The sequence below is a fragment of the Bufo bufo genome, chromosome 3, assembly GCF_905171765.1.
Source record: "Bufo bufo chromosome 3, aBufBuf1.1, whole genome shotgun sequence".
NCBI classification, from domain to species: Eukaryota; Metazoa; Chordata; class Amphibia; order Anura; family Bufonidae; genus Bufo; species Bufo bufo.
The window spans coordinates 49,217,299-49,242,480 of record NC_053391.1 but is presented as its reverse complement, the minus strand read 5'-3'; the positions used below and the strand labels follow the sequence as shown (position 1 = coordinate 49,242,480).

The window sequence follows — 25,182 nt, the reverse complement described above, 5'->3', positions numbered from 1 at the left end:
TTTTTATAAATAAAAATGAATTTTTTTCACTTCATTTTACCAGTGTCATGAAGTACAATATGTGACGAAAAAACAATCTCAGAATGGCCTGGATAAGAAAAAGCGTCCTAAAGGGGTTAAAGAGGTTGTTTCATCATAGATGGTCAAGTGAAGGACACACAGATGTGCAGGTACATGAGTCATGCTCCCATGTGTGTTCCTCTTAAAAAGCAGCAAGCAGAGATCTTAAAAGCTACAAGAAAATAATACAGAACTGTATATTTTATATTCTACGTACTGACTGGCGCATTTACATTTTCCCAATCGGACATTTACATAACCGCACCGAAAACCTTTCTGAAGAAAACAAATCCACAACCATTTTTCATCACATTTTTACTTAAAATAAATCGAATTTCCAAAGAAAAGAAGAAGAAACAATTACAAGTTATGTGGCTTTTATTGCTGTCCATGTGACTCCACCAGTTTTTAAAATGCAAATTTCCTTCCCCTAAAATTAACCCTTGCAACTGCAGTCTGATTTACACTCTCTGTGATATATTACAGGAGATCCGGTATCCAATGTTATAGCTGGGGTGGGTTATGGGTGGTGAGATTAAAAACAAAAGATATTCACACACAGGTCCTTCAATCAGTAGTGGAGAACAGTGTCCTGGGTGGATCTACAGAGAAGCTTCTGAGTGGGTAGAACTTCTGGCAGCTCTCAGAAGAACATCTCTCTGCACAGAGGACATGTCGATTTGTTGCTTGAAGTAAACCACTTGTACTAAAAGGATAAAAAATAATTATTATGCACTTTGTAATGTCTATCAGGAACATGTTTCATACAAGTGACTAACACCTGCTGTGCTTCTGAAGGAATCCATGATGTCTTCTCCAGCAATGATCACCATGAAGCAACTATATTTGATCAGTGGTATAAAAGTCATACCCTTAAAAGAAGTAAAGAAGAAAAAAAAAAAAAAACACAACATTTGGATCCCGTGGTTGTATCCACAGGACTTTAGTACGGAAGGTACCAGAAATGGTGCCATGTTTCCACTTGGTTACAAAGAAAAAACAGACTCTCAATCAGACTAACACAATAGGGAGAATCTGGTTACGAAATCAAGATGCATAACTAAAATGTAGTGACGACAGTAAGCAAACAAACAAGATGTTAACGTGTTCTTTTTAAAAAATCGAATTTCCTGACTAAGGCCTCTCCTGCACATGACCGTATCCGCCTAAAAAAAACAGCAGATCCGCAAAATACGGATACCAGCCACATGCATCCCGCACTTTACTCGGCCCCCATTGTAAAAATGCCTATTCTTGTCCACAAAACAGACAGCTGCATGGATGCAGACAACACACAGATGACATGTGTGTCGTCCGCATTTTTTGTAGCCCTATAGAAATTAATAGGTCCGCATGCGATCTGCAAAAACTACAGCATGTGGCGCTATATATACATATATATATACTCACACACACACCGTATATACCGTATTTTTTGGCCCATAAGACGCACTCCCCCCCAAAGTGGGTGGAAAATGCCCCTGCGTCTTATGGGGCTAATACTAATGAGCACTTCTATTATGGAAGCACTCATTAGTAGCAGAGGACTGGGAAGTGGTGAATGCAGCACTCCCCGGGCTCTGTACTCACCGCTTCCTGGTCCTCTGCAGTCGGCTGTGCTGTCGGCTGTGCTGTGGCTGCGAACAGCGTGTCTGGTCACAGCACAGCGCGCGGCAGGAAGAACAGAGTGATCTGAATCCTGGGAGCACGCAGCGTCTAGAGCAGGAGAGGTAAATTTCTTTTTTTCTTCCTCTTGGGCATGGGGTCTCATCTGAGGCTTGGGGGTCCAAGCTATATTGGGTCTATTATTATTTTTTTTCCTTCTCTTTTCTGTACATGATCATGGGAGCAGCCATCTTGCCTAAGCTACTGTTAACAGCGTTTACACATTTCGGGGGATACTATATCTCCTCATGGAGAGCGCCAAAATGGCGTGAGGAGTCTTATACGCCAGACAATGCTCCTCTGGAATTGTGGGATGACTGTATGCAAATGAGCTCTTAGCAGGCTTCACCTATAATGCCACCAGATGTAAGGCAGTTATCCTATAAGTCAATGTTCAACCTTTTAAACAGGCCATGAGACATGACTTGAATAATAATTAAACCAGCACCTCATCTGCAGATAGCCGTTTCGGAATGATTGCCCCTCATCAGTGCAGAGCAGAGAGTACTGGCTTAACTGGGTGAGAGGCCTAGGTCAGCATTTTGGGAATACTATATCTCCTTATGGAGAGCGCCTTAAAGGGAACCTGTCACCGGGATTTTGGGTATAGAGCTGAGGACATGGGTTGCTAGATGGCCGCTAGCACATGTGCAATACCCAGTCCCCATAGCTCTGCGTGCTTTTATTGTGTAAAAAAACCGATTTGATACATATGCAAATTAACATAAAAGAATCATATCTTACTTGTGTGACCAGAGAAGAGTCATATTTTAAAGCTCTGACTCGTCTCAGGTTTATTTGCATATGTATCAAAAGGAGATTTTTGTATAACTTACCAGTAAAATCTCTTTCTCGCTCTTCATTGGGGGACACAGAGACTGTGGGTAAAGCTATGTCCTCTAGGAGGCGTTGACACTAGTAAAAGCTGTTAGCTCCTCCCCTGGCAGCTATACCGCCTCCAGCCTGGAGAGAGAGCTTCAGTTTTGTGCACAAGCAGTAGGAGAAGCAAACCAACCAAGAAAAAACCTGGAACACCAGGACCCAACGGGGTTCAAACCAGCAGCTGCTCAACTGTGGTCGAACAACAATACTGGGTGGGTGCTGTGTCCCCCAATGAAGAGCGAGAAAGAGATTTTACTGGTAAGTTATACAAAAATCTCCTTTTCTCGCCCATATTCATTGGGGGACACAGGAACCGTGGGACGTCCAAAAGCAGTGCACAGGGAGGGAAAAAACCACAGCCCCATGGAAACAAGCGTCCCGGCAGGCATCTAAGAAACTGCCACCTGCAAGACCATGTGGCCCAAGGCAGTGTCCACCAATAAGTATGCACCTGGTAAAATTTGCGAATGTGTGTAAGGAGGGTCAAGTAGCCGTCTTACACAACTGAGCAGCCGAAGCGCGATTCCTCCGCGCCCAAGATGCGCCCACTGCTCTGGTGGAGTAAGTTGTGACACCTAAGGCCGGAACCCTGCCTCGGGCGCGGTATGCTTCAGCAATTGTAGATCGAATTTGGCGTGCGATTGCCACCTTGGAAGCCGCCAATCCCCTCCGAGAACCCTTAGTAGTGACAATAAGGGGATCCGTACGGCAGAAGGGACCGGAGGCTACAAAAGAGATCTTCAGAGCTCTGACAATGTCCAAAGGTGTAATTCCGTTTCAGGACCCTTCGTCTGATGGAAGTGATAGCGACCAGAAAAACTACCTTCCAGGACAGGAGTCGGGGAAACTCTCCCACACGGGCTTCAGGGAAAACCTGGAGCGCTGAGAGGACTAAACTCAGATCCCAAGACGGTAAGGAGGACAGTACAGAGTAACCATATGAGCTACTCCCTGAAGAAGGTCCTTACAGGCCCCAGGGAACCTGAGAGAGCTGGAAGGATAGAAGGCGACGACGCCTGACTCTGCAAGAACTAAGGCTAGACCAAGGTCCAACCCTGATTGAAGAAAGGGACAGGAGCGTGGGGAAAAATGACGTGGCAGAGCACTTCGACTTCCACAGAAACCCAGGAAGGACCTCCAGGTCCTGAATAGATCCTGGACGATGCAGGCTTGCGGATGACATCCGCCAAAAAAATCTCTTCGCATAGAATGGCGGTCTTAATAGCCATGCCGGCAAACGAAGAGACCTAAAATACTAATGGAAGACCGGACTCTGAAGGAAGGACATCTCTGAGTGGCAGTGACCAGGACGTCCCCTAGAAGGAGACGAGGTCGGCGTACAACGTGCGACGGCCAATCCCCAGGGCGACTAGGATAGTCGGAATACACTCCATCCTGATCTTCCGTAGAACTCTGGGTAGGAAGGGGAAGGGGGGGAACGCAAGGAGGGAGAACCCTTACCAGGGAATCAGGGCATCCATGCCGCAAGCTTCCGGATCTCTGCTCGGGAGAGAAAGGTGGGAAGCTTCCGAGACAGTCTCGAAGCCATCAAGTCGACGTCCGGGTGACTCCAACGCAGAAAGCCCGCCTCGAACACCTTCCGCAATCCAGGAATACAGAAGGGAGAGGCCGGCAGCCGTTTGTTCGAGGGGGAGAAGAAATAGAAGGGTGTTCCGTACCAGGAATGGAACGTCTATCATCACGGCAAGACGTGACAGCAACCCCGCTCCATCTGGTGTAGGGAGTCTCGCATTCTACCCCCGGAATGGGCGGTGGGAGGTAAGATCACCAGAGGGCTGACGTGACTTAGACATTAGTGATGTCTTAAGAGAGGAATATATTATACAGGTAAGTCACCCAGGACCAATGTGAAGGATTCACCTGCAGAAGGAGAGATGTGGAGCGCGCCACATCCCACCAGCCGGGTCCAAAACTCTGGAATAGAAGGCCACTAAAGAATACCCTGTGCAATGCAGATGTAGGCAGGGATTGAGTGGCTGTGCTAAGACTCCGCCTGAGGAGGAAGCCAAGTAAGGGGAGCCACAACTGTATCGCTAGCCCATACTCCAGCGGAGGAGAGGGCCATAACGCAGAGGCCACCAATTCAGATCTAGAAGAATCCGCTACCTGACGAAGGAGCTGTGCAGTAAGAACCATAGTAGGTAGTGGTAACGCAAATACCACTCTCTCAGAAGTAGCCAGCGCCTGCCCTATCGGCGCAACTAAAGGGAAGCTGTGAGGTCATCTGTAGGAGCCATGGCACCATACTGCCCCAGTTGAGAAGAGCTAGCTTTAACACTTTACTTGGAAGGCTCTGAACAGGAGTGACAGCAAGCTAGCGTCAGGGTAGAACACTCAGTGAACACTCGACTCGCTGAAACGTACTTCCAGAATATGCGCAATGGCATATGCACTACGTAGTGATGAGGACAATGTCCTGACCGACTGGAACCAAGGAGGCCCAGGGAGAAGGGTGGTCTGTAGGACCCATAAATGTTGCTAGGCAACTCCTCTGAGAGACAGAGGATGGCACAACCATGCTCCAAACCAGCACCGAAGATAAGAAGGATACCAAGTGGAAACAGCGACTGTATCCACTGGCGGCACCCATACACCGCCGATGCAGAGCACCGACATCCGCGGATATCAACTGTTGTTACGCCCCACAGAAGAAGCTAAGGCATCTAGCACCGTGGCGTAGTTGAACTGTAGGAATCTAAGATGCTCAGGTATTCCCCTGTAAGCGGATCACTTGTGGAAGGGGAATGCAACAGGAAGCACAGTGATGGGGAAAGGCTAATGCATACGGCAGGTACGGAACCCAGTGGAGATGCATACGTCCAGCACTAAACCCAGTGTAACTTTACATAGTCCACCTACCGCAGGGGGCAGAACATAAGACAAGTACTGTATCCGTAGTAGTGCAATTACTCCGCCTATGGAAGGGGTGATGCCTACGACAAGTGCTGCCAGCGGAAGTGGTCATGCTTATGGCAGGAACAGAATGCAACGGCAGAGAGATTACGTGTTTATGGAAGGCAATGCATATGGCGAATCCAGCACCCAGTGAGAGTGCAATTACCCCACTAAAGAAGGGGAATGCAATACCGTCCCCTAAGAAAGGGGAAAACGCCCACTGGCGTCACTGAACAGCGCACTAGCATCTTGTTCACCTAAAATGCCTCCGGTAAGTATTGTATGCAGCAGTGGTGCAAAACTCCGCCTGAAGGAGGGGGTAATGCAGGCGACAAGGACTGCTGACTACCGTGGACGCAATCTTAAAGATTGCAACGGATTCGAGTGAGAGCCCGAATCAAAATATTCCCCCCCCCCCTCGGACCGAACCTCTCCAGGAATGGAGGGGTGTGTCTAAGCGAGACCATAGGGAGGAAGGGGGGGGGGGGGGGGTGCGGAGGTGGCCGAGGAGAAGTTCTGCTCTGGCCCTCTTACGCGCAGTTCTAACGTTTAGAAGATTGCCCGTGGCGGCTGTAGGCCACGCAGGTTGGAATACATCAACCAAACTACCCAGAGGGTGGAGTGGGAACTAGAGTTCCAACCACTGGAGTGCATAGGCGGAGCCTTATCAACCAAACGACCCCGGAGGATGGATGGGAACTTCCAGAGGATCTCCACTGAATCGTACAGGTGGAGGATTATCAACCAGATGACCCCGGAGGAACGGATTAGGAACTTCCAGAGGTTCTGCGCTGGATGGCGCAGGTGGATTTGATCAACCAGATGACCCCGGAGTGTGGAATGGGAATACTCCAGCTGTCCTTCCTGGATCTGCACAGATGGAGGATTATCAACCAACGACCCTGGAGGGCGGATTGGGAACTATGAGAGGTCCTCCCTTGACCGCATAGGACACGGGCCCAGCTTGGTACCACACAGACAGGAAGGGGGGGCCTGCGGTGACGAGGCAGAGGAATGTCACACCGTCCCTGTAGGGGGGGGGGCCCTTATGAACGCGCATCTACCTCGTTTTTTTTTTTTTTAAAGAAAACTCGGATGCCTAAATGACAAGTGGGCAGAGAGGCAGGAAGGGGTTAACTGTTTTAATTTACAGGCACCTAGACAGAATCCTCAGAATATCTGGAGCAGGCTGCAGGAGGTGGCTGGCCAGAAGGGGTTAAGCTGCCCTGAGGAAGGGGGGCGGGGCCAAGCGCTTTTGGGGGGAGGGGGGGGGAGTGGCGGGAATAATTTGCGCCTGTTATTAACCCCCTAGTGCCCTGACACCTGCGATCCTACCTAGGGGGGAGCCTCGCCGCTCCCTTTCCTGTTTTTCCGCCGATGCATGTTGCGCACGGCCGAGCGGAGTCCGTCGGTCGGCCGGGGCACAGAGGGACCAGAGTAGTACCCCAGCAGAAAAAAAACTCTACTAACGCGGGCCAACAGGAAAACATGCGGGCCGGAACACCGATGCGGTGCTCGGCCGATCGCGCGACAGTTAACCCCCTATGGAGCGGCGCGCTCGGTGCATGCCCCTTCACTGTAATGCGTCCGCTCCCAGAAGGGGTGGTTCATGGCGGTAGTGTCGGGGAGCAGGAGCGTCCACTGTTTCCCACATAAAAGAAGAGAAAAAAACTAACTAAAATAAAAAATCTTCAGAAGCTTCCCTGCAGAGCAGGGAGGTCTTGCCTCCTATTGACACTAGAAAAAAACTGAAGCTGCCGGGGGAGGAGCTAACAGCTTTTACTAGTGTCAGCGCCTCCTAGAGGACATAGCTATACCCACGGTCTCTGTGTCCCCCAATGAATATGGGTGAGAAATCTTTTTTTTTACACAATAAAAGCACACAGAGCTATGGGGACTGGGTATTGCGGATGTGCTAGCGGCCATCTAGCAACCCATGTCCTCAGCTCTATACCCAAAATCCAGGTGACAGGTTCCCTTTAATGGCATGAGAAGTACAGCTACCTTACATGTAGTGGCATTACAGGCAGAACTTCCTGAGAGCTCAATTGCATACCCCCTTCCCAGAATTCCAGAGGGGCATTACCTGGCCACTTAGGCACTCTCCATAAAGATACACAGTATCCCCCAAATCCTGACTTGGCCTCTCACCCAGTTAGGCCAGTAGTCTCTGCTCTGCCCTGATGAAGAGAAATCACCCTGAAACAGCTGTCTGCAGATGAGGTGCTGGCTTAACTATTATCCAAGTCACAGCTTTACAGCAGCCGTGGGAACCTGCAGTCTAGAGATGCTTCACTGACCTCTATAGAAAAGAGTCATGTGCATGCTCTTTGACCTGTGCAGGAACAGGGTGGAGTTGAGCTGTGACCATCATCTATTTATTTTCCATGGTGGTTTTGGAGTCATCGGTCTACACTTTAAGATCAAGGTGTTGGCATTCATTGTAATTCTGCCAGTGATGATAATGTGAAGACTGCTGAGAAGTGATCTCTACAGAACAGGGAAAGGCCGCCTATGCGGGGCTCAGTGGCCAAGAGTGAAAAATGAAAGATGTCATTATTTTTTTTTTCAAATAATAGACGGTGACATACCATTGAAAGTTGACTTAAACAATAGGTCATTTTCTCATGACAAATTCCATTAATTAAAGCAATGGCGCCTTCAGGCCACTTTATGGATGATCCAGGGCTTATAAGAATTGTCTACTAAGCACAAGGTGACTACAGATACAAAGTGACACATGCAATTTAACCATTCCCTCCGTATCAAGACTATTCATCTCTTTAAAAGCTGCCCTGTACATAAGATTGATATACTGTGGTGGACGGTAGAAAATATGGGAGTTGGAAGATACGTCTACATAGTTGGCAGGTTCATTATCATCCCGTAACAGGGAGTATGACATGGATACGGGGGGAGGGGGGGAGCTGCTAAACATCTCATTCCGAAATACCTGCTCCGTGAGATCATTATTGTATTTGTACTGCACACATCTAATGGGGGAAGACGAAGGCTTACACACAGACCTAGTAATCTACAGGGATGCATGCAGTCGGCTCCGTGTGATGAAGCTGGGAGTAATGTACAGTAATACAGAGTCCCTAATGTGTAGGTACAGGGTGCTAACATTTGCATCATTTTACATTGCTATATGTCGGGAGAGGTGACAGGTCCACTTTTTAATAAGGATCTGCTACTTCCCTCAGTATTTAGGGGTTTCCAGTCGAAATGGTCTTCCGGTGCTTGGGAGCAGGTCACGTTGGTAAAATCTGTAGTCCTGGAGCGCTAGTGAGTTCTGCCATAAAATACCTTTATAGAACAAAGGCCGGTTTGTGGACAACTGGTAGCCACATCCATTGGCTCTACTGTAGTGAAAGCATGATCGTACAGTTCTAGGAGGGACATCCAGTCATGGCTACTAGAAAGCACCAGTAAAGGATACCTCCAGGGCTGCCGACATTAGAACGGCACCATAAACTGTAATGTGTGACTCTAGTCTAAGGATTACGTAGCCTATGGTTCACACATGATCTCAGAATAGCTCATCGCTGATCTAGTCTGCCTGTGAAACTTCGTGCATCTCCTCCTTCTAGCACCAAAGTTTAGGGTTCAAAATTGTGTGCAGATTAATTTCTCGGTATATATTATTTGTTGTGGCCAGAGATCTGATTTTCTGCTAAAGATGTGCAAATCCCTGCATTGACACACACATTTCAACCTAAACGTCTGCCTTCCAGTTTCTCCTTTAGGAGGAGTGTTTTATTATGGAGTTCAATGGATGTCTGTATGCAGTAAGCATCTAAGCTCCCTCTAGTGGTGGCTGCAGGCAGCCAGATTGTTAGAATTTTGAACCTACAATATTTAAATATTAATCAAGCGTGGACAATACATTTTCCATACTATTAATCTAATACGTACATTTACATTCTAGCCGGGTTAAATTGCCCTGTCATCTCTCTGGCTCTTGTAGTTGCACGCCGGCATTTGTTTTTTATTACCTCTCAGGCAGTATGAAGCACCAGCATCACCACTACTAATAAACTGTTAGCTTTGCCTGCACAGTAGTTAAAATTTTACCAAATTACACAGACTACATTAAAGGGATAATCCAGTTATGTGAGGTTAGGTGATAACTGGGGTCCCCACCAATCCTAAGAACAGGGACCTCATGTAACACAGCAGCTCTATTGATTTCTATGGGAGTTCTAGAGACGGAGCTAAGCAGTTTCTGTAGCTCCTGTATAAGTTAATGGGGTAGAAGCACACATGGTAAAAGAGGAAAGAATATTTAAAAGAAGAAAAACTGCTACGAGAGGACATAGTGAAGTATTATTTTACTGAGAGAGTAGTGGATGCATGGAATAGCCTTCCTGCAGAAGTGGTAGCTGCAAATACAGTGAAGGAGTTTAAGCATGCATGGGATAGGCATAAGGCCATCCTTCATATAAGATAGGGCCAGGGGCTATCCATAGTATTCAGTATGTTGGGCAGACTAGATGGGCCAAATGGTTCTTATCTGCCCACACATTCTATGTTTCTATATATACTGTACTTATAAATTTAGAGGTTCTTCATGCACAATGAGATGAAATAGTTTTCAGCCCATGTGCCACAACAAGGCGACCTCCCTCAGATGGGTCCTTACACCACACAACGTGCTTAGCTTTAGCATTGCAGTCACATCTGCCCTTTACGTTACCTTGTCAAAAGATGCTGGCTAACTGTGTCTGCTGCATTTTGATGGCCTGGACCCAAAATAAACACAAGTTCCCTATTGTATAGGTACATTGCCTAGTGTAGGGAACGAGAGAGGTCGCCTTGTCCTGGCAGATGGGCTCATACAATCTGATCACAATGTGCGTAAGAACCTCAAATTTAAAGGGTTTCTATCACTTCGTTTGACATATTTAGCTGTCAGACACTAGCGATCCGCTAGTGTCTGCTCTGCCCAACCATCCTAATATAATAGGTTTTGGGGCAGCCGTTTAGCTAAAAAAAAGAACTTATATCTATATGCTAATGAGCCTCTAGGTGCTATGGGGGCGTTATTAGCACCTAGAGGCTCCGTCTACCTTCATAAACTGCTGCCGCCCAGCGCGTCCCTCCAGCCCGCCCATCTCCTGCTAAATGCGATCCTCCCCGTGCGCGTCTCTGTTCGGCGCATGCGCAGTGAATGTCTGACCGCTTCCCTGCACAGACATCTCCACTGCGCCTGTTCCTCGGAGCACTATGATGTCATCGGCGCAGGCGCAGTGGAGATGTCTGAGCAGGGAAGCGGTCAGACATTCACTGCGCATGCGCCGAACAGAGACGCGCACGGGGAGGATCGCATTCAGCAGGAGATGGGCGGGCTGGAGGGACGCGCTGGGCGGCGGCAGTTTATGAAGGTAGACGGAGCCTCTAGGTGCTAATAACGCCCCCATAGCACCTAGAGGCTCATTAGCATATAGATATAAGTTCTTTTTTTAGCTAAACGGCTGCCCCAAAACCTATCATATTAGGATAGTTGGGCAGAGCAGACACTAGCGGATCGCTAGTGTCTGACAGCTAAATATGTCAAACGAAGTGATAGAAACCCTTTAACTGAAATGTAGCAGGAATGCAATGAAAAAATAATTAAAATATTACATCTTTACATGAAGCTTAGCTCCCATGTGAAAATCCAGCAATATCCTGCACAATGGCAGAGAGGAAAACCTCTTACCTGGAAATCCCTATCTGTGGCTTTCTAGGTAACACTTTAGCTAGGGCTCCACAATGACACAGAGCGGCCTGCGTGGTAAAATCATGGTATTACAACAACTTCAGAGGTGACTCATGACCATCGCATGAATTCTGACCATGTTGGAGCTCGTACGATAACCGTACAACTTTTCTACCCACAGGGTGACGTGGAGGCGGTGAGCGAGTTGCAGAAAAGACACGATTTTACCACTATTCACCTTACAATCCTGTATTTCATAATGTAGTTTCATGAGAACAGGTGGAGCTCAAAGATATTTGCAAAAGCTAAACTAGCGAGAACATTGAATATTCACAGCATGGCCTCTTGGTAGGTGTTCACGGGATGACCGTTGCTTCCTGCACCAGCTCAATCGGACATCAGCTTGTACACATACGGTACATAATCACAGGAGAATCCTCAACCACACGTGCACATTGCATAGACTGGAGCTAGATCACTGCTCACAGGCACGGAGAACTTCAGGAATTACAGGAGAGAATTTCTTCATACACCACCTATATTAGGCTATGATCTGTATATTACGTATACGGTTGGCCTTTACTGAACGGAGGCTTGTCACGTAACCGCAGCATCTACACATGTACCTCTTATGCCTGACCCACATGCCCTGGTAAGGATGTCAGACACAAGGTCAGAGATTATTAGGGATGGCCAGAGGCTAAACACCTGGGATTCTTCAGGCGGCTCATGTCTCTCATCATTGCCAGCCTTTTTCCTGTAGAACAGAACTGAGAGTACTGTACTGAGGAGCGGACCTCTTCAGTAGGACATTGAAGGTTTTAGCTTAAAGGGGTCGTCTCACTTCAGCAAATGACATTTGTCATGTAGAGAACGTTACTACAAGGCACTTACTAATGCATTGTTGTTGGCCATATTGCTTCCTTTGCTGACTTGATTCATTTTTCCATCCCATTATACACTGCTCATTTTCAGGGGTTATGACCACCCTACAATCCAGCAGCGGTGGTCGTGCTTCCACACTATGGGAAAAAGCACTGGGCTATGCCACCAGAGAGGTCGGCGCCTTTCCCTATAGTATGCAAGCACGACCACCGCTGCTGGATTGCAGGGTGGTCATAACCCCTGAAAATGAGCAGTGTATAATGTGATGGAAAAAGGAATCCAGCCAGCAAAGGAAGCAATTTGGACAATCACAGTACATTAGGAAGTGCCTTGTATTCACTTTCTCTACATGATAAATGCCATTTGCTGAAGTGTGAAAACCCCTCTAACAAGTTGATCTTTTCTAGGAGGTACCCCCTTATTACTCGTAGATACTACGAGGCCTATGGAAAGGAGGATTATATTTGGCTATAACTGAGAGAAGAAATATACAAAATGCTGCAATGAAAAAAATTTGTGATGGGAAGTTGGTAAAAAAAAAATAAAGAACAATACTGGAGGCAGAAAAAGACACTTATGAGGACCTGTTACTAGTCAATGCCATGGCAGCCAAGTATTACCATGCTGTAAGTACCATCGCTCGCTGCAGAAGGCACACACTGCTCGGCCTGCATGGAGTCTCAGTTGCAGTAAGGACCCTGCCATACAGGTCGGTACTGGCTCTCAATTTGTGGACCTGGATAACACCTGACCGGGTCTTATCACACAAGAGAGGTTGCCGCACTGGCTTGTAAGTGACCGGGGGGATAAAAGTTCTCTCATCCCACAGTATGTCCCATCAGCTGGGTTTAGGATGTATATACCCCATGACATTAATAAACTTCAGCACTTTTACTTCTTACCTTCTGTTGTCTTAGGGCTCTTTCACACTTGCGTTCTTTTCTTCCGGCATAGAGTTCCGTCGTCGGGGCTCTATGCCGGAAGAATCCTGATCAGTTTTATCCTAATGCATTCTGAATGGAGAGAAATCCGTTCAGGATGCATCAGGATGTCTTCAGTTCCGGAACGGAATGTTTTTTGGCCGGAGAAAATACCGCAGCATGCTGCGCTTCTTGCTCCGGCCAAAAATCCGGAACACTTGCCGCAAGGCCGGATCCGGAATTAATGCCCATTGGAAGGCATTGATCCGGACTTAAGCTAAACGTCGTTTCGGCGCATTGCCGGAGACGACATTTAGCTTTTTCTGAATGGTTACCATGGCTGCCGGGACGCTAAAGTCCTGGCAACCATGGTAAAGTGTAGTGGGGAGCGGGGGAGCAGTATACTTACCGTCCGTGCGGCTCCCCGGGGCGCTTCAGAGTGCCGTCAGGGCGCCCCACGCGCATGGATGACGTGATCGCATGGATCACGTCATCCATGCGCATGGGGCGCTCTGACGTCATTCTGGAGCGCCCTGGGAGCCGCACGGACTGTAAGTATACCGCTCCCCCGCTCCTACTATGGCAACCAGGACTTTAATAGCGTCCTGGGTGCCATAGTAACACTGAAAGCATTTGGAAGACTGTTCCGTCTTCAAATTCTTTCAGTACACTTGCGTTTTTCCGGATCCGGAGTGTAATTCCGGCAAGTGGAGTACACGCCGGATCCGGACAACGCAAGTGTGAAAGAGGCCTTTAAAGGGATTGTCCATGTTCTAAACCCCTTCCCAGCCAGAAAATAACAAAATAACATATACTTCCCTATTTCACCTTCCACCTTGCTGCAGCCATGTTGTCACCTCATCAGCTGCAAGGATAATGCACCCGTAGGCAACAGACACTGCTGCAGCCAATCACTCTCCTCGGTGGCCAGTGACTGGCTGCAGTGGTCATGGGGAGTCACCACTGCAACCCAACAACGCCTGGTGAGGAGGACCAAAGCGGAAGCAGAATCGGTCTTAGTGAGACAACCCCATTAACAACTCATCTAGTACTCTTTCAGTCTTCACTGGATATTGGAATCCATCCAGGTGCTGGGATACCTTGCTGACTGGCCCAGGGAAGTCCACATACATATATATAATAGATGAAACTGAATCCTGCACATCCCATAAAACATAAGGCAGGCTGGCCCTTACCAGGCACTGAGAATGGAACTTCTTCTTGCAGGTCCTGCAGGCTTTTTTAGGTAGCGAATAATTTGAACCATGAATGACCGAGAAACAGATCATGCAGTCTTCAACTCCTTCAAACCGCTTGTCCACATTGTTCTTCCAGAGGGCCAGACCTTCCATGATGCTCCCGTTCTGAGGAGATTAGAATGAGATAATGAACCAACCCCTGTAGACCCCAGGGCACGACAGTGCTCCAACTGCTCCTGACAGAACAGCGGACTTCATATACTGGGACTAGTATTTGGTTTGTCATTTTATTCTTTTATTTAGCAGCTAAATGTGTGCATCTAGAAATGTAATTACTGCACTAGGTGGTCTTCAATCCAGTGCATGCTCGGCCCGTCCAAGGATACAAGAGGTAAGGCCAATAACCATGGAAATTTAGAGCTGGAGAGCTGTGGGACCTACTTGATCTGCTGCACTCCCCATGACGGCATGAAGCAGAGAGTCTGCAGCGTCATCCCCCTCCTCCACACCTTCAATTGCGGATAACAAGCTACTGCGCCAATGACACAACAATCTCTACATTAGGTAGAATTGAAGGGCATCTGTCAGCAGTTTTGTACCTATGACATTGGCTGACCTGTTACATGTGAACTTGGCAGCTGAAGACATCTGTGTTGGTCCTATGTTCATATGTGCCGCATTGCTGAGAAAAATAAGGTTTTAATATATATGCAAATGAGCCTCTAGGAGCAACAGGGGCGTTACCATTACACCTAGAGGCTCTGCTCTCTCTGTAACTACCGCGTCCCCTTCACTTTGATTGACAGGGCTGGACAGTGAAACGTCATCACTTCTGGCCCTGTCAAAGTGCAGAAGGTGCGGCAGTTGCAGAGAGAGCAAAGCCTCTAGGTGTAATGGTAACGCCCCCGTTGCTCCTAGAGGCTCATTTGCATATATTAAAACCTTATTATTCTCAGCAATGCGGGCACATATGAACACGGGACCAACACAGATGCCTTCAGCTGCCAAGTGCACATGTAACAGGTCAGCCAGTGTCATAGGTACAAAACTGCTGACAGATGCCCGTTAAAGGTTATTTGTCTCCATGTAAGAGACCGAGTTCCATCATGGCTGTGCTGTCTACCTTCAAGGGCAATAACATAAAACATCTGCAGGTGATCGCATTGCCCCAAAACATTGCACCGTCTCTTTTAAAAAAAACAATTTGAAAAGTGTCCCCATATATTCGTGCAGGATCCGGCCATGATGCGTCGGCTGTAATCCTACACATGGCATTGTGCCAAATGCATGGAACCTTTTAAGAAGGATTTCCATGTAAAAAGTAACATTGACTACTAGTAAATCAGAAGCAATTGTGTTTTACTTACAGGGGATATTGACACGATTCTGTTTTTTAGTGATGGCCACTTTTGGAAAAATTACAATATTGATCGTCACCAGGGACGGACTGGGAACTTAAAGTGGCCCTGGAAAAAATACTAAAAGTGGCCCCGTTTCGTAGTAGGGTCCAAATTGATGGAAAGCAGGGTCAGCAATACCATATTGTAGCACATTATACCACATACCACAGTCCATCATAAAATACTGCCAGCAGCACAAAATACATCCCCAAAAACTTCCGCTGGCCGGCCGTGAGGAGGGTCCAGGCGGCCCAGCGGGAAATTTCCCTGTAAGGTCTATGGCCAATCCGCCCCTGATGAAACCTTTGAATTAGCTTCTAGGTGACACTACTTCCTTTTGAGTGAACAGGATGACAAACTGACAGGTGGCCATCCATTTCTGACAAGCGACCGTCCATTATTCGGATAAAGTGACACAGGACGGAATTGGATTTATCGGCAGTGGCGCCGGCTCTGTACAATAAGCTGCAGGAGCCGGTCTGGATTTGTCTTGCAGATATTCCTGCACATTGTTTGTGGATTTGCTGTGGAAATTCTCCTCTCCAAATCCGACCTTTGTGCGCTTATCCTTAAAAAAATGTAAAAAAACCAAGCTCTCTGTAGAAACAGCGCCATATCTATCCCACAGGTAGTGTATGGTGCTGCGACCCAGCCTAATTCACTCCAATGGGGCCGGGCTGTAGTCTGGACCACAGACAGGGATGGTGCTGTTTCTGGAAGAAAGCAGACATGTTTTTCTAATCCTGGACAAGCCCTTTAAATCAAAGGTAACGATCAACGAGGCTGAACTTCGCACTGTCAATGTACAGAAAAATGCCAAAACCTCAAGGTAAAATGACCATAATTGCAAAAAAGTGTGGGACCGGCTCGACCTCCTGAATTACTAACATTGGACAACCTTTACATTTTGGGTAGGAATCATTGTGGAATTGGACACAGTTCATGCAGATAACAAGTCGCTTTCCTTGTAGACCGACCTGATGAGTAAGGTAGGTATTGAGCTGTAACATCCAGTTGCGCCATTGCTGAACCGCCACGCCTACTCGCCGGCCGCTTTCTACGGTGATTGACCCCAGGGGGTAGTTTTGTGGCAGCTGAATAATGAGCTCTATGCAGATGTCATCCACGGAATAGGTGGCTATGACTTCCCGGGTAGTAGGACGAGCTTTGACCTAAGGACAAAAAACATTTCAGGTCAGATCGTATAAAGCATATAAGCAAAAAGCAGAAAAGACAAAAAGTTTTTAAAAAAAATGAAAAAGTTTCCTAATGCCAGTTCCTCGGCCTCTCCGTGTACGAGGTGAAGCTTCGTCTTCCAAAGTTTCCATGGGAACTTCCAGCAACAGTACACCAGATCACATAAAGCCTTCCTGATTCCCGTCTCCAGAGTTTAAGCAGGGGAGGAAAATGAGACACACGACTTGTGTTGCCTTTGGCTTGGAGGAAATGGAATCTGCATTAAGTACAATTTCCAACTTCAAAGGCAACGAACCCTTCCCTAATTTTAGACTAAAAACTATTCTGGTGCCGGCCTCACAGCATCTGTATAATATCATGTAATACTGTATACACCTGCAAGTACGAGCTCATTATGTCCACACCAGAGAGGTCCGATAGAGGATTGACCACATCATTAAAGATCAGTAATAGTGGTCGCTGCAGGGCCCATTGAGGTTCCTTACAGAGATCTTTTTGATTTACCATAGCATTTTTGGTTTAAGGACACGTTCACCTCTGTGCGTTAATTTCCAGATTTCTATTCCATTATAGCAGGGATCCGCAACCTTCGGCACTCAAGCTGTTGTGAAACTACAACTCCCAGCATGTTCCTTTCACTTCTGTAGGAGTTCATATAACAGCCAAGCAAGTGTGCATGATGGGAAATGTAGTTTCACAACACCTGGAGTGCTGGAGGTTGCTGACCCCTGCATTATAGGAACAGAAAGACAGAAGGAGAACCCGTCATACCACAGGACACCAGCGGTGAAGTCACATGACCTGGGAAGAGGCCTAAGCGCTCATGAAACGCCCGGCCTCTTTCTACAGGTGATTGGCAGGGTGGCTGGGAGTCAGACCCCCGCCGATCTCATATTGATGACTTATCCTGGGAATAGGCTATCAACATGAAAATCCCAGGAAACCCCTTTAAGACAAATATAATACAGATTTGCATGAAGCCTAAGATCTATCACACAGTTGCCTAAACTTTTTTACTCAAGCTCTTAGGCCTCTTTCACACGAGCGTGTCCGGATAAGTTGTGGCAAACCCGCGCGAGTAGGTACCCAATTGCAGTCAGTTTTGACTGCGATTGCGTTCAGTTGTTCAGTTTTCATTGCGCGGGTGCAATGCGTTTTGCACGCGCGTGATAAAAAACTGAATGTGGTACCCAGACCCGAACTTCTTCACAGAAGTTCAGGTTTGGGTTCAAGGTTGTGAAGATTGTATTATTTTCCCTTATAACATGGTCATAAGGGAAAATAATAGCATTCTGAATACAGAATCCATAGTACAATAGCGCTGGGGGGGTTAAAAAAAAAAAATTAAAATAATTTAACTCCCCTTAATCCACTTGTTCGCGCAGCCGGTATCTCTTCTGTCTTCATCTGTGAAGAAAAGGACCTTTGATGACGTCACTGCACTCATCACATGATACATCACCATGGTGATGAGCGTAGTGACGTCATCAAAGGTCCTTTTCCTCACAGATGAAGACAGAAGAGATGCCGGCTGCGCGAACAAGTGGATTAAGGTGAGTTAAATATTATATTTATTTTTTTTAACCCCTCCAGCGCTATTTTACTTAGCATTCTGTATTCAGAAGGCTATTATTTTCCCTTATAACCATGTTATAAGGGAAAATAATAATGATCGGGTCCCCATCCCGATCGTCTCCTAGCAACCATGTGTGAAAATCGCACCGCATCCGCACTTGCTTGCGATTTTCACTCAGTCCCATTCACTTCTATGGGGCCTGCGTTGCGTGAAAAATGCACAAAATAGAGCATGCTGCGATTTTCACGCAACGCACAAGTAATGCGTGAAAATCACCGCTCATGTGCACAGCCCCATAGAAATGAATGGGTCCGGATTCAGTGCGGGTGCAATGCGTTCAACTCACGTATTGCACCCGCGCGGAAAACTTGCCCGTGTGAAAGGGGCCTTAGGGATTAAAAAGCCAGGAACAAATGTTTTTGCTATCCCAATGGTGGCAAGCTGTGGTCATGTATGACTGGAGCTGACTAAGCATTGCCCGTCTTAAAGGGCTATTCCTGACTGATACCTTTGTGGTATATCCACAGGCTATGACATAAATGTGTGATAAGTGTGGGGCCCACCTTCAGGACACTCACCTAAGTAAAAAAACTAAGATTTCCTGACCCCTGTTTGACATGGTAAGGAGGTAGCCGCTGCACTGGGTGAAGAATGAATGAAGAGGTGGCCACTCTTGAATGCGCCTCAGTTAGGACCAGTCAAGATCATTTGCTCAGCTCTTTGGGCAACTCTTATGTGCCTGGCTCTCTCCCCTCAGTTATGCTATGTGCAGCCACCTACCTATACTATTCATTCTCTGCCTGTGTGCAATGGCAAGCGGCTGTCCCACCAGGTGGGGTGAGGGTCACCTGCTCTACATATTAATAGGATAATCTGTGGGTACGCCATAAAACGTGTGAACTGGAAAATACCCACCCCAGTAATATATAGTTTGATGTGGTACGGACTATCTGCCCTGTAATTCCAGCATATATGGCCTTTAGAAGGGTTTATGGTTAAAGGGGTTGTCCCACTAAAATTATTGTACAGCACCTGGATCTGAATACTTTTGTAATTACATGTAATTAAAAATCTAGCATAGCCACTGAGTTATTCAATAAAATGTATCTGTATAGCGCCACCTGCTGTTTTTTATTTTTATTTCTTTGTCCTGCTCACTGAGAAGGCCGCACATGCTCAGTTTCATCCTTCAACTGCCTCCTGAGCTGTGATAGGGTGAGCATGGACACGCCCCCTGAGCTGCAGCAGAAAAGACACTCCCCTTGATATCAATCAAGTGGGGAGATCTCTGGATCCATGTGAGGTACAGGGCTGGTTCTAGCTTTGTTAGAATGAGGCTGCCATGTACTATATGGTGTCCGATTTAAATTTTTTACATTGGTCACGGAATAACCCCTTTAAGACAATGGCACATTATTTCCACAGATGATGTCCCTTGCATTTGTGGTTCTGTTAGTCATTATTAAAGCTTGACTTCCTCTCCCTGAGAAAAGAAAACAAACTAAAATCTCATCCATCCATTATTTCCACTGGGCAATTTCACAACTTGGGAGCGGAATTGCGGTTGCGCAACATCCCTTTTATTCACGGACGCTGTGGCACTATTACAAAGTCCACATTACACAACATGAGAGGATAAACTATAAAGGACCCATTTAAAATGATGATGATGATGATGATGATGATGAAAGAGCTGAAGACACCTCTGCCATTGTTCAGTAAGCCTCTGCACCTGGAAGGCTTTGCATTCTTCAAGGAGATGGCAGTGGCCGCCTTGGGAGAATATCAATGATAGGATCAAAAGAAATTAATACATAAGACTATGACCTAAGGCAGTGAAAAGGCTGCCAATGTAATTCAATGCACAAGAAGTTAAAGGGTTACTTTCTACCACCTCATTTTGACCTGATTAGCTCTCAGACACTAGCGATCTGCTAGTGTCCGCTCTACCTAACAATGCTATTCTCAGACCTGCGTGTGGATTCTCGCGCCTGCGCCGTGCGCGTCTGTATTCGGCGCAGGCGCAGTGAATGTCTGACCGCTGCCTGCACAGACATCTCGGTCATCGGCGCAGGCGCAGTGGAGATGTCTGTGCAGGGAGCGGTCAGACATTCACTGCGCCTGCGCCGAATACAGAATTCGCCCGCTGGCTCAGATGGAGGATGGCATTCAAGAGGAGATGGGCGGGCTTAACGGATGAGCGGGGCGGCATACAATGTGAGTAGACCAAGCCTCTAGGTGCTGAAAAGACGCCCCCACAGCACCTAGAGGCTCATTAGCATATTAATAAAAGTTCGTTTTTTTTGTGAAACGGATCCACACGCAGGTCTGAGAATAGCATGGTTAGGTAGAGCGGACACTAGCAGATCGCTAGTGTCTGAGAGCTAATTAGATCAAAATGAGGTGGTAGAAACCCTTTAAAAAAATAAAAAAATAAATGAAGGAACTTTGCAAATTATTTTGATTAAAAATCTACTCATCTGCCTCTTCAGCTCCTTGTGTCTCCATGGCAACAGACTACAATCAAACTGTATGTAGTCTGATCCTGCAGTCATATCCCTGCCATTAATCCGATGCATCTAGATATTTTCTATGGTGTGTATCGCTTTAGGTTTGCTATTAATGTCTATGTATGCGAGTACTCCTGGGCCATACTGGACCATGGACTAGACCAGGGATGGGCAAACTGCGGCTCTCCAGCTGTTGTCAAACTACAACTCCCAGTATGCCCAGTCTGCCTACAGCTATCAGCCTACAGCAGGGCATGACGGGATTTGTAGTTTTACAACAGCTGGAGAGCCGCAGTTTGCCCATCCTTGGAATAGACTAATAGACTACTAACGTGGAGAGTATTTTGCCTATTACTTCTCACTACAAAAGAGAAATGCCGATAGCAGATATTACTAAATCCAGGCAACCGACGATTCTACTAATTGCGCTGGAGAATAGATTATTTGATATCATGATTTAGAAAAAAAAGAGTGGAGTGGAGGATAAAAGAGACAATGCCGAAGATGTAAAACAACTAAAGCAAGTGAAAAATGGCGTATTGGGCCACGACAAGCAATTTTTTAAAGTGTTTCTGTAAAATGAGATTGCAAATCTGATTGGCTGCTATCGGAAAATGCTCTGCTTATTCCCTCTCACAAGTTCTCCTAAATATTCCTTCGTATTCTCAGTATCTTTACTACACTATCGTGACACAACCTACAGAGAAGAAGATTTTGCATATCTGGCATTGCTTTTTAAAGAGACTGTTTTACACGTATCCGTTATCCACGGGCAATAGGAGTCTGATCGGTGGAGGTCGTACCGCTGAGATCCCCACCAATCACGAGAACCAGGGTTCTGTGTCTCCCCATGAGAATGCAGTAGCCATCGAGCATGTGCACTGCTGCTCCATTAGTTCCTAAGGAACTTACAGATGAATGAAGCACCAGCGTGCATGTCAGACCCCCCATTCTACACAGTCTCGTGATTGGTGTGGGTTAGGGATCGACCGATATAGATTTTTTAGGGCCGATACCGATAATTTGTGAACTTTCAGGCCGATAGCCGATAATTTATACCGATATTCTGGGAATTTTCATTTTTGAAAAAAAAAATAAAAATTCCTACACAAATCTGCTGAAAATTAATATGTATATTGTTAATGTGTATTTTTTTTTTTTTTGTAAATCTTTCTTTTTCATTTATACTTAATTTTTATTTTATTTTTTTTACTAACTTTTAGCCCCCTTAGGGACTAGAACCCTTGTCCTATTCACCCTGATAGATCTCTATCAGGGTGAATAGGATCTCACACTGTCCCTGCTGCTCTGTGCTTTGTGCACACAGCAGCATGGAGCTGAACATGGCAGCCAGGGCTTCAGTAGTGTCCTGGCTGCCATGGTAACTGATCGGAGCCCCAGGCTTACACAGCTGGGGCTCCGATCGGAGGAGGAGGGGAGAGGGGATCCTGTGGCCACTGCCACCAATGTTTTTAATACTGGGATGGGGGTGGGGGGCGCACTGCGCCACCAATGATTAATACTGGGGGTCTTGGGGGGAAGCGCCACCAATGAAGAGAAATCTCTCATCCATTCATATACAGGAGGCGGGAGCTGGCTGCAGAATCACATAGCCGGCTCCCGACCTCTAACACCTAAGGGGTTAACTACCGCGGATCGCAGCTACCGCTCATAGAGGTCGGGAGCCGGCTATGCGATTCTGCAGCCAGCTCCCGCCTCCTGTATATGAATTAATGAAAGACTTATCTTCATTGGTGGCGCAGCGGCCACAGCCCCTCCCCTCCTCTTGTCTTCTCTCCTGTCATTGGCGGCAGCGGCAGCAGCAGCAGAGGGGGGAGGAGACGCTGCTTCCTTCTCCCCTGTGCTGCCGAGGGAACACAGAGAGCGCTGACAGCAGCGCGATCTGTGTTCCCCATACGTTATCGGAATATCGGCAAAATAGATGCAGATACCGATAACGTTCAAAATCCTGAATATCGGCCGATAATATCGGTAAAACCGATAATCGGTCGATCCCTAGTGTGGGTCCCAGCGGCATGACCCACAGATCAGTCAATTATTCAGTATACTGTGGATAGGGGATCAGAGTAAAACTTGGCACAACCTCATTAACCATCTGAGTGTAAATCTCTAAAATAAGAGTCACATAATATATATGTACCTACGCTATAGTAAATCTTACCGTCATACCGTCGAACATCTGCGTGCTGCACTGCACAGATGAGATTTCCTGAGAAGACAGCACTCCGCTCACATACTTTGTAGTAAATTTGTCGACCACGCTGAAGATCCTCTTCTCACAGCCGTTCCACCACAGGCGGACCATCGCCGGTAAATCCTTCAATGTGATGTGGTAAACGCAACATGCCAAGTGGGGGATCTCGTACTGCAGCGTGGCACAACCTACAGAAAGGAAAGCGGGCACAATTACCCTGATGCATAATCCACAACGATGTCACACCCTGCTGCAGCCGTCTCAGGGAGATCCATAAATCTACAATCTCCAAAAAGGTGACTTGGCCATAGACAAAACTGCCTATTCTTTAGATGTATGGGGCCAACACAGAACAACCTAACCCAGAAGAGGATGCCATGCCGGGTCCCCGCTGCAAATCTCCTTTGCCACATATTTCTACTGGCAGCACATGTGGACTTGTGGTCATTTAAAATAGAATGGTTGCTATGGGCTTTTATATACATTTATTGGATGTGAATTCATGGGAACCAGTCTGTCCATGACCATGAAGTGATGTACTGTCGGAATCAAGTTTTTAAGTTGCCTATATGTTATTAGAATCTTTTTCATATCACTATCTATGTTAAAAATATTCCTAAAATCTTGCCTTTTTTACACAGGCCAGATATATATATATATTAGGGCTGCACGATATGGGAATTCTGTGTGATTGCGATTAGGGCCCTAAAAATTACAATAACGATGTGCGATGCGATATTTTAAGGGAATTGTGCTAGAGGTCTATTTGCTTGGATTTTCCCATATGAGCCACTACTGACGCGGCTGGGTATGACATAGTTATAGGGGATCTGTGGATGACGCTGTTGTTATGTGGGGGATCTGTGGATGACGCTGTTGTTATGTGGGGGATCTGTGGATGACGCTGTTGTTATGTGGGGGATCTGTGGATGACACTGTTTATTATGTGGGGGATCTGTGGTGGACACTGTTATGTGGGGGATCTGTGGAGGACGCTGTTATGTGGGGGATCTGTGGAGGACGCCGTTATGTGGGGGATCTGTGGAGGACGCTGTTATGTGGGGGATCTGTGGAGGACGCTGTTATGTGGGGGATCTGTGGAGGACGCTGTTATGTGGGGGATCTGTGGAGGACGCCGTTATGTGGGGGATCTGTGGAGGACGACGCTGTTATGTGGGGGATCTGTGGAGGACGCTGTTATGTGGGGGATCTGTGGAGGACGCTGTTATGTGGGGGATCTGTGGAGGACGCTGTTATGTGGGGGATCTGTGGAGGACGCTGTTATGTGGGGGATCTGTGGAGGACGCCGTTATGTGGGGGATCTGTGGAGGACGACGCTGTTATGTGGGGGATCTGTGGAGGACGCTGTTATGTGGGGGATCTGTGGAGGACGCTGTTATGTGGGGGATCTGTGGAGGACGCTGTTATGTGGGGGATCTGTGGAGGACGCTGTTATGTGGGGGATCTGTGGAGGACGCCGTTATGTGGGGGATCTGTGGAGGACGCCGTTATGTGGGGGATCTGTGGAGGACGACGCTGTTATGTGGGGGATCTGTGGAGGACGACGCTGTTATGTGGGGGATCTGTGGAGGACGACGCTGTTATGTGGGGGATCTGTGGAGGACACTTATGGGGGACCTGTGGATGACGCTGTTATAGGGGATGTGTGCTATGACACATAGGGCCATGAGGGGGGCCAGCATAAGACATATAGCATCTTATGCTGGTCCCCCTCATGGCCCTATGTGTCCCCTCATGTGTCCTAAACTGCGCACATAACTGGCTTTGTGTGTAAAGTATTTTACTACTGTCTGAAACAATCTCTCTCCTATTGATAACATGGCCAGCCTCTGTACTCACTGTCACTATGAAAGCACTGCAGCGAGCGGGCCGGCCGGTGACTGACGTAATTTAGTCACGCTCCTCCCACTTAATTCAGGAAGCAGGAGCGTGACTAAGTGACGTCAGTCACGCGCCGGCCGGCCCGCCGCAGTGCATTCATAGTGACAGTGAGTACAGAGGCTGGCCATTTTATCAATAGGAGAGAGCTTGT

General features: G+C 47.2%; 1 protein-coding gene across 1 annotated transcript in view; it reads right to left on the bottom strand.

Annotated features, from left to right (window-relative positions):
* Window positions 1-420: 420 nt before the first annotated feature.
* The window catches only part of LTN1 (listerin E3 ubiquitin protein ligase 1), a 102,067-nt gene continuing 77,305 nt past the window's right edge, over window positions 421-25,182 (bottom strand). Inside the window, exons 27-30 of the mRNA XM_040423202.1 lie at window positions 23,097-23,317; window positions 16,609-16,803; window positions 14,229-14,396; window positions 421-766 (exon numbers count right to left, since the gene is read on the bottom strand). Of these exons, the coding sequence (XP_040279136.1) occupies window positions 704-766; window positions 14,229-14,396; window positions 16,609-16,803; window positions 23,097-23,317 (647 nt within the window). The 3' untranslated portion in view covers window positions 421-703. The remainder of the gene's footprint in view (window positions 767-14,228; window positions 14,397-16,608; window positions 16,804-23,096; window positions 23,318-25,182) is intronic.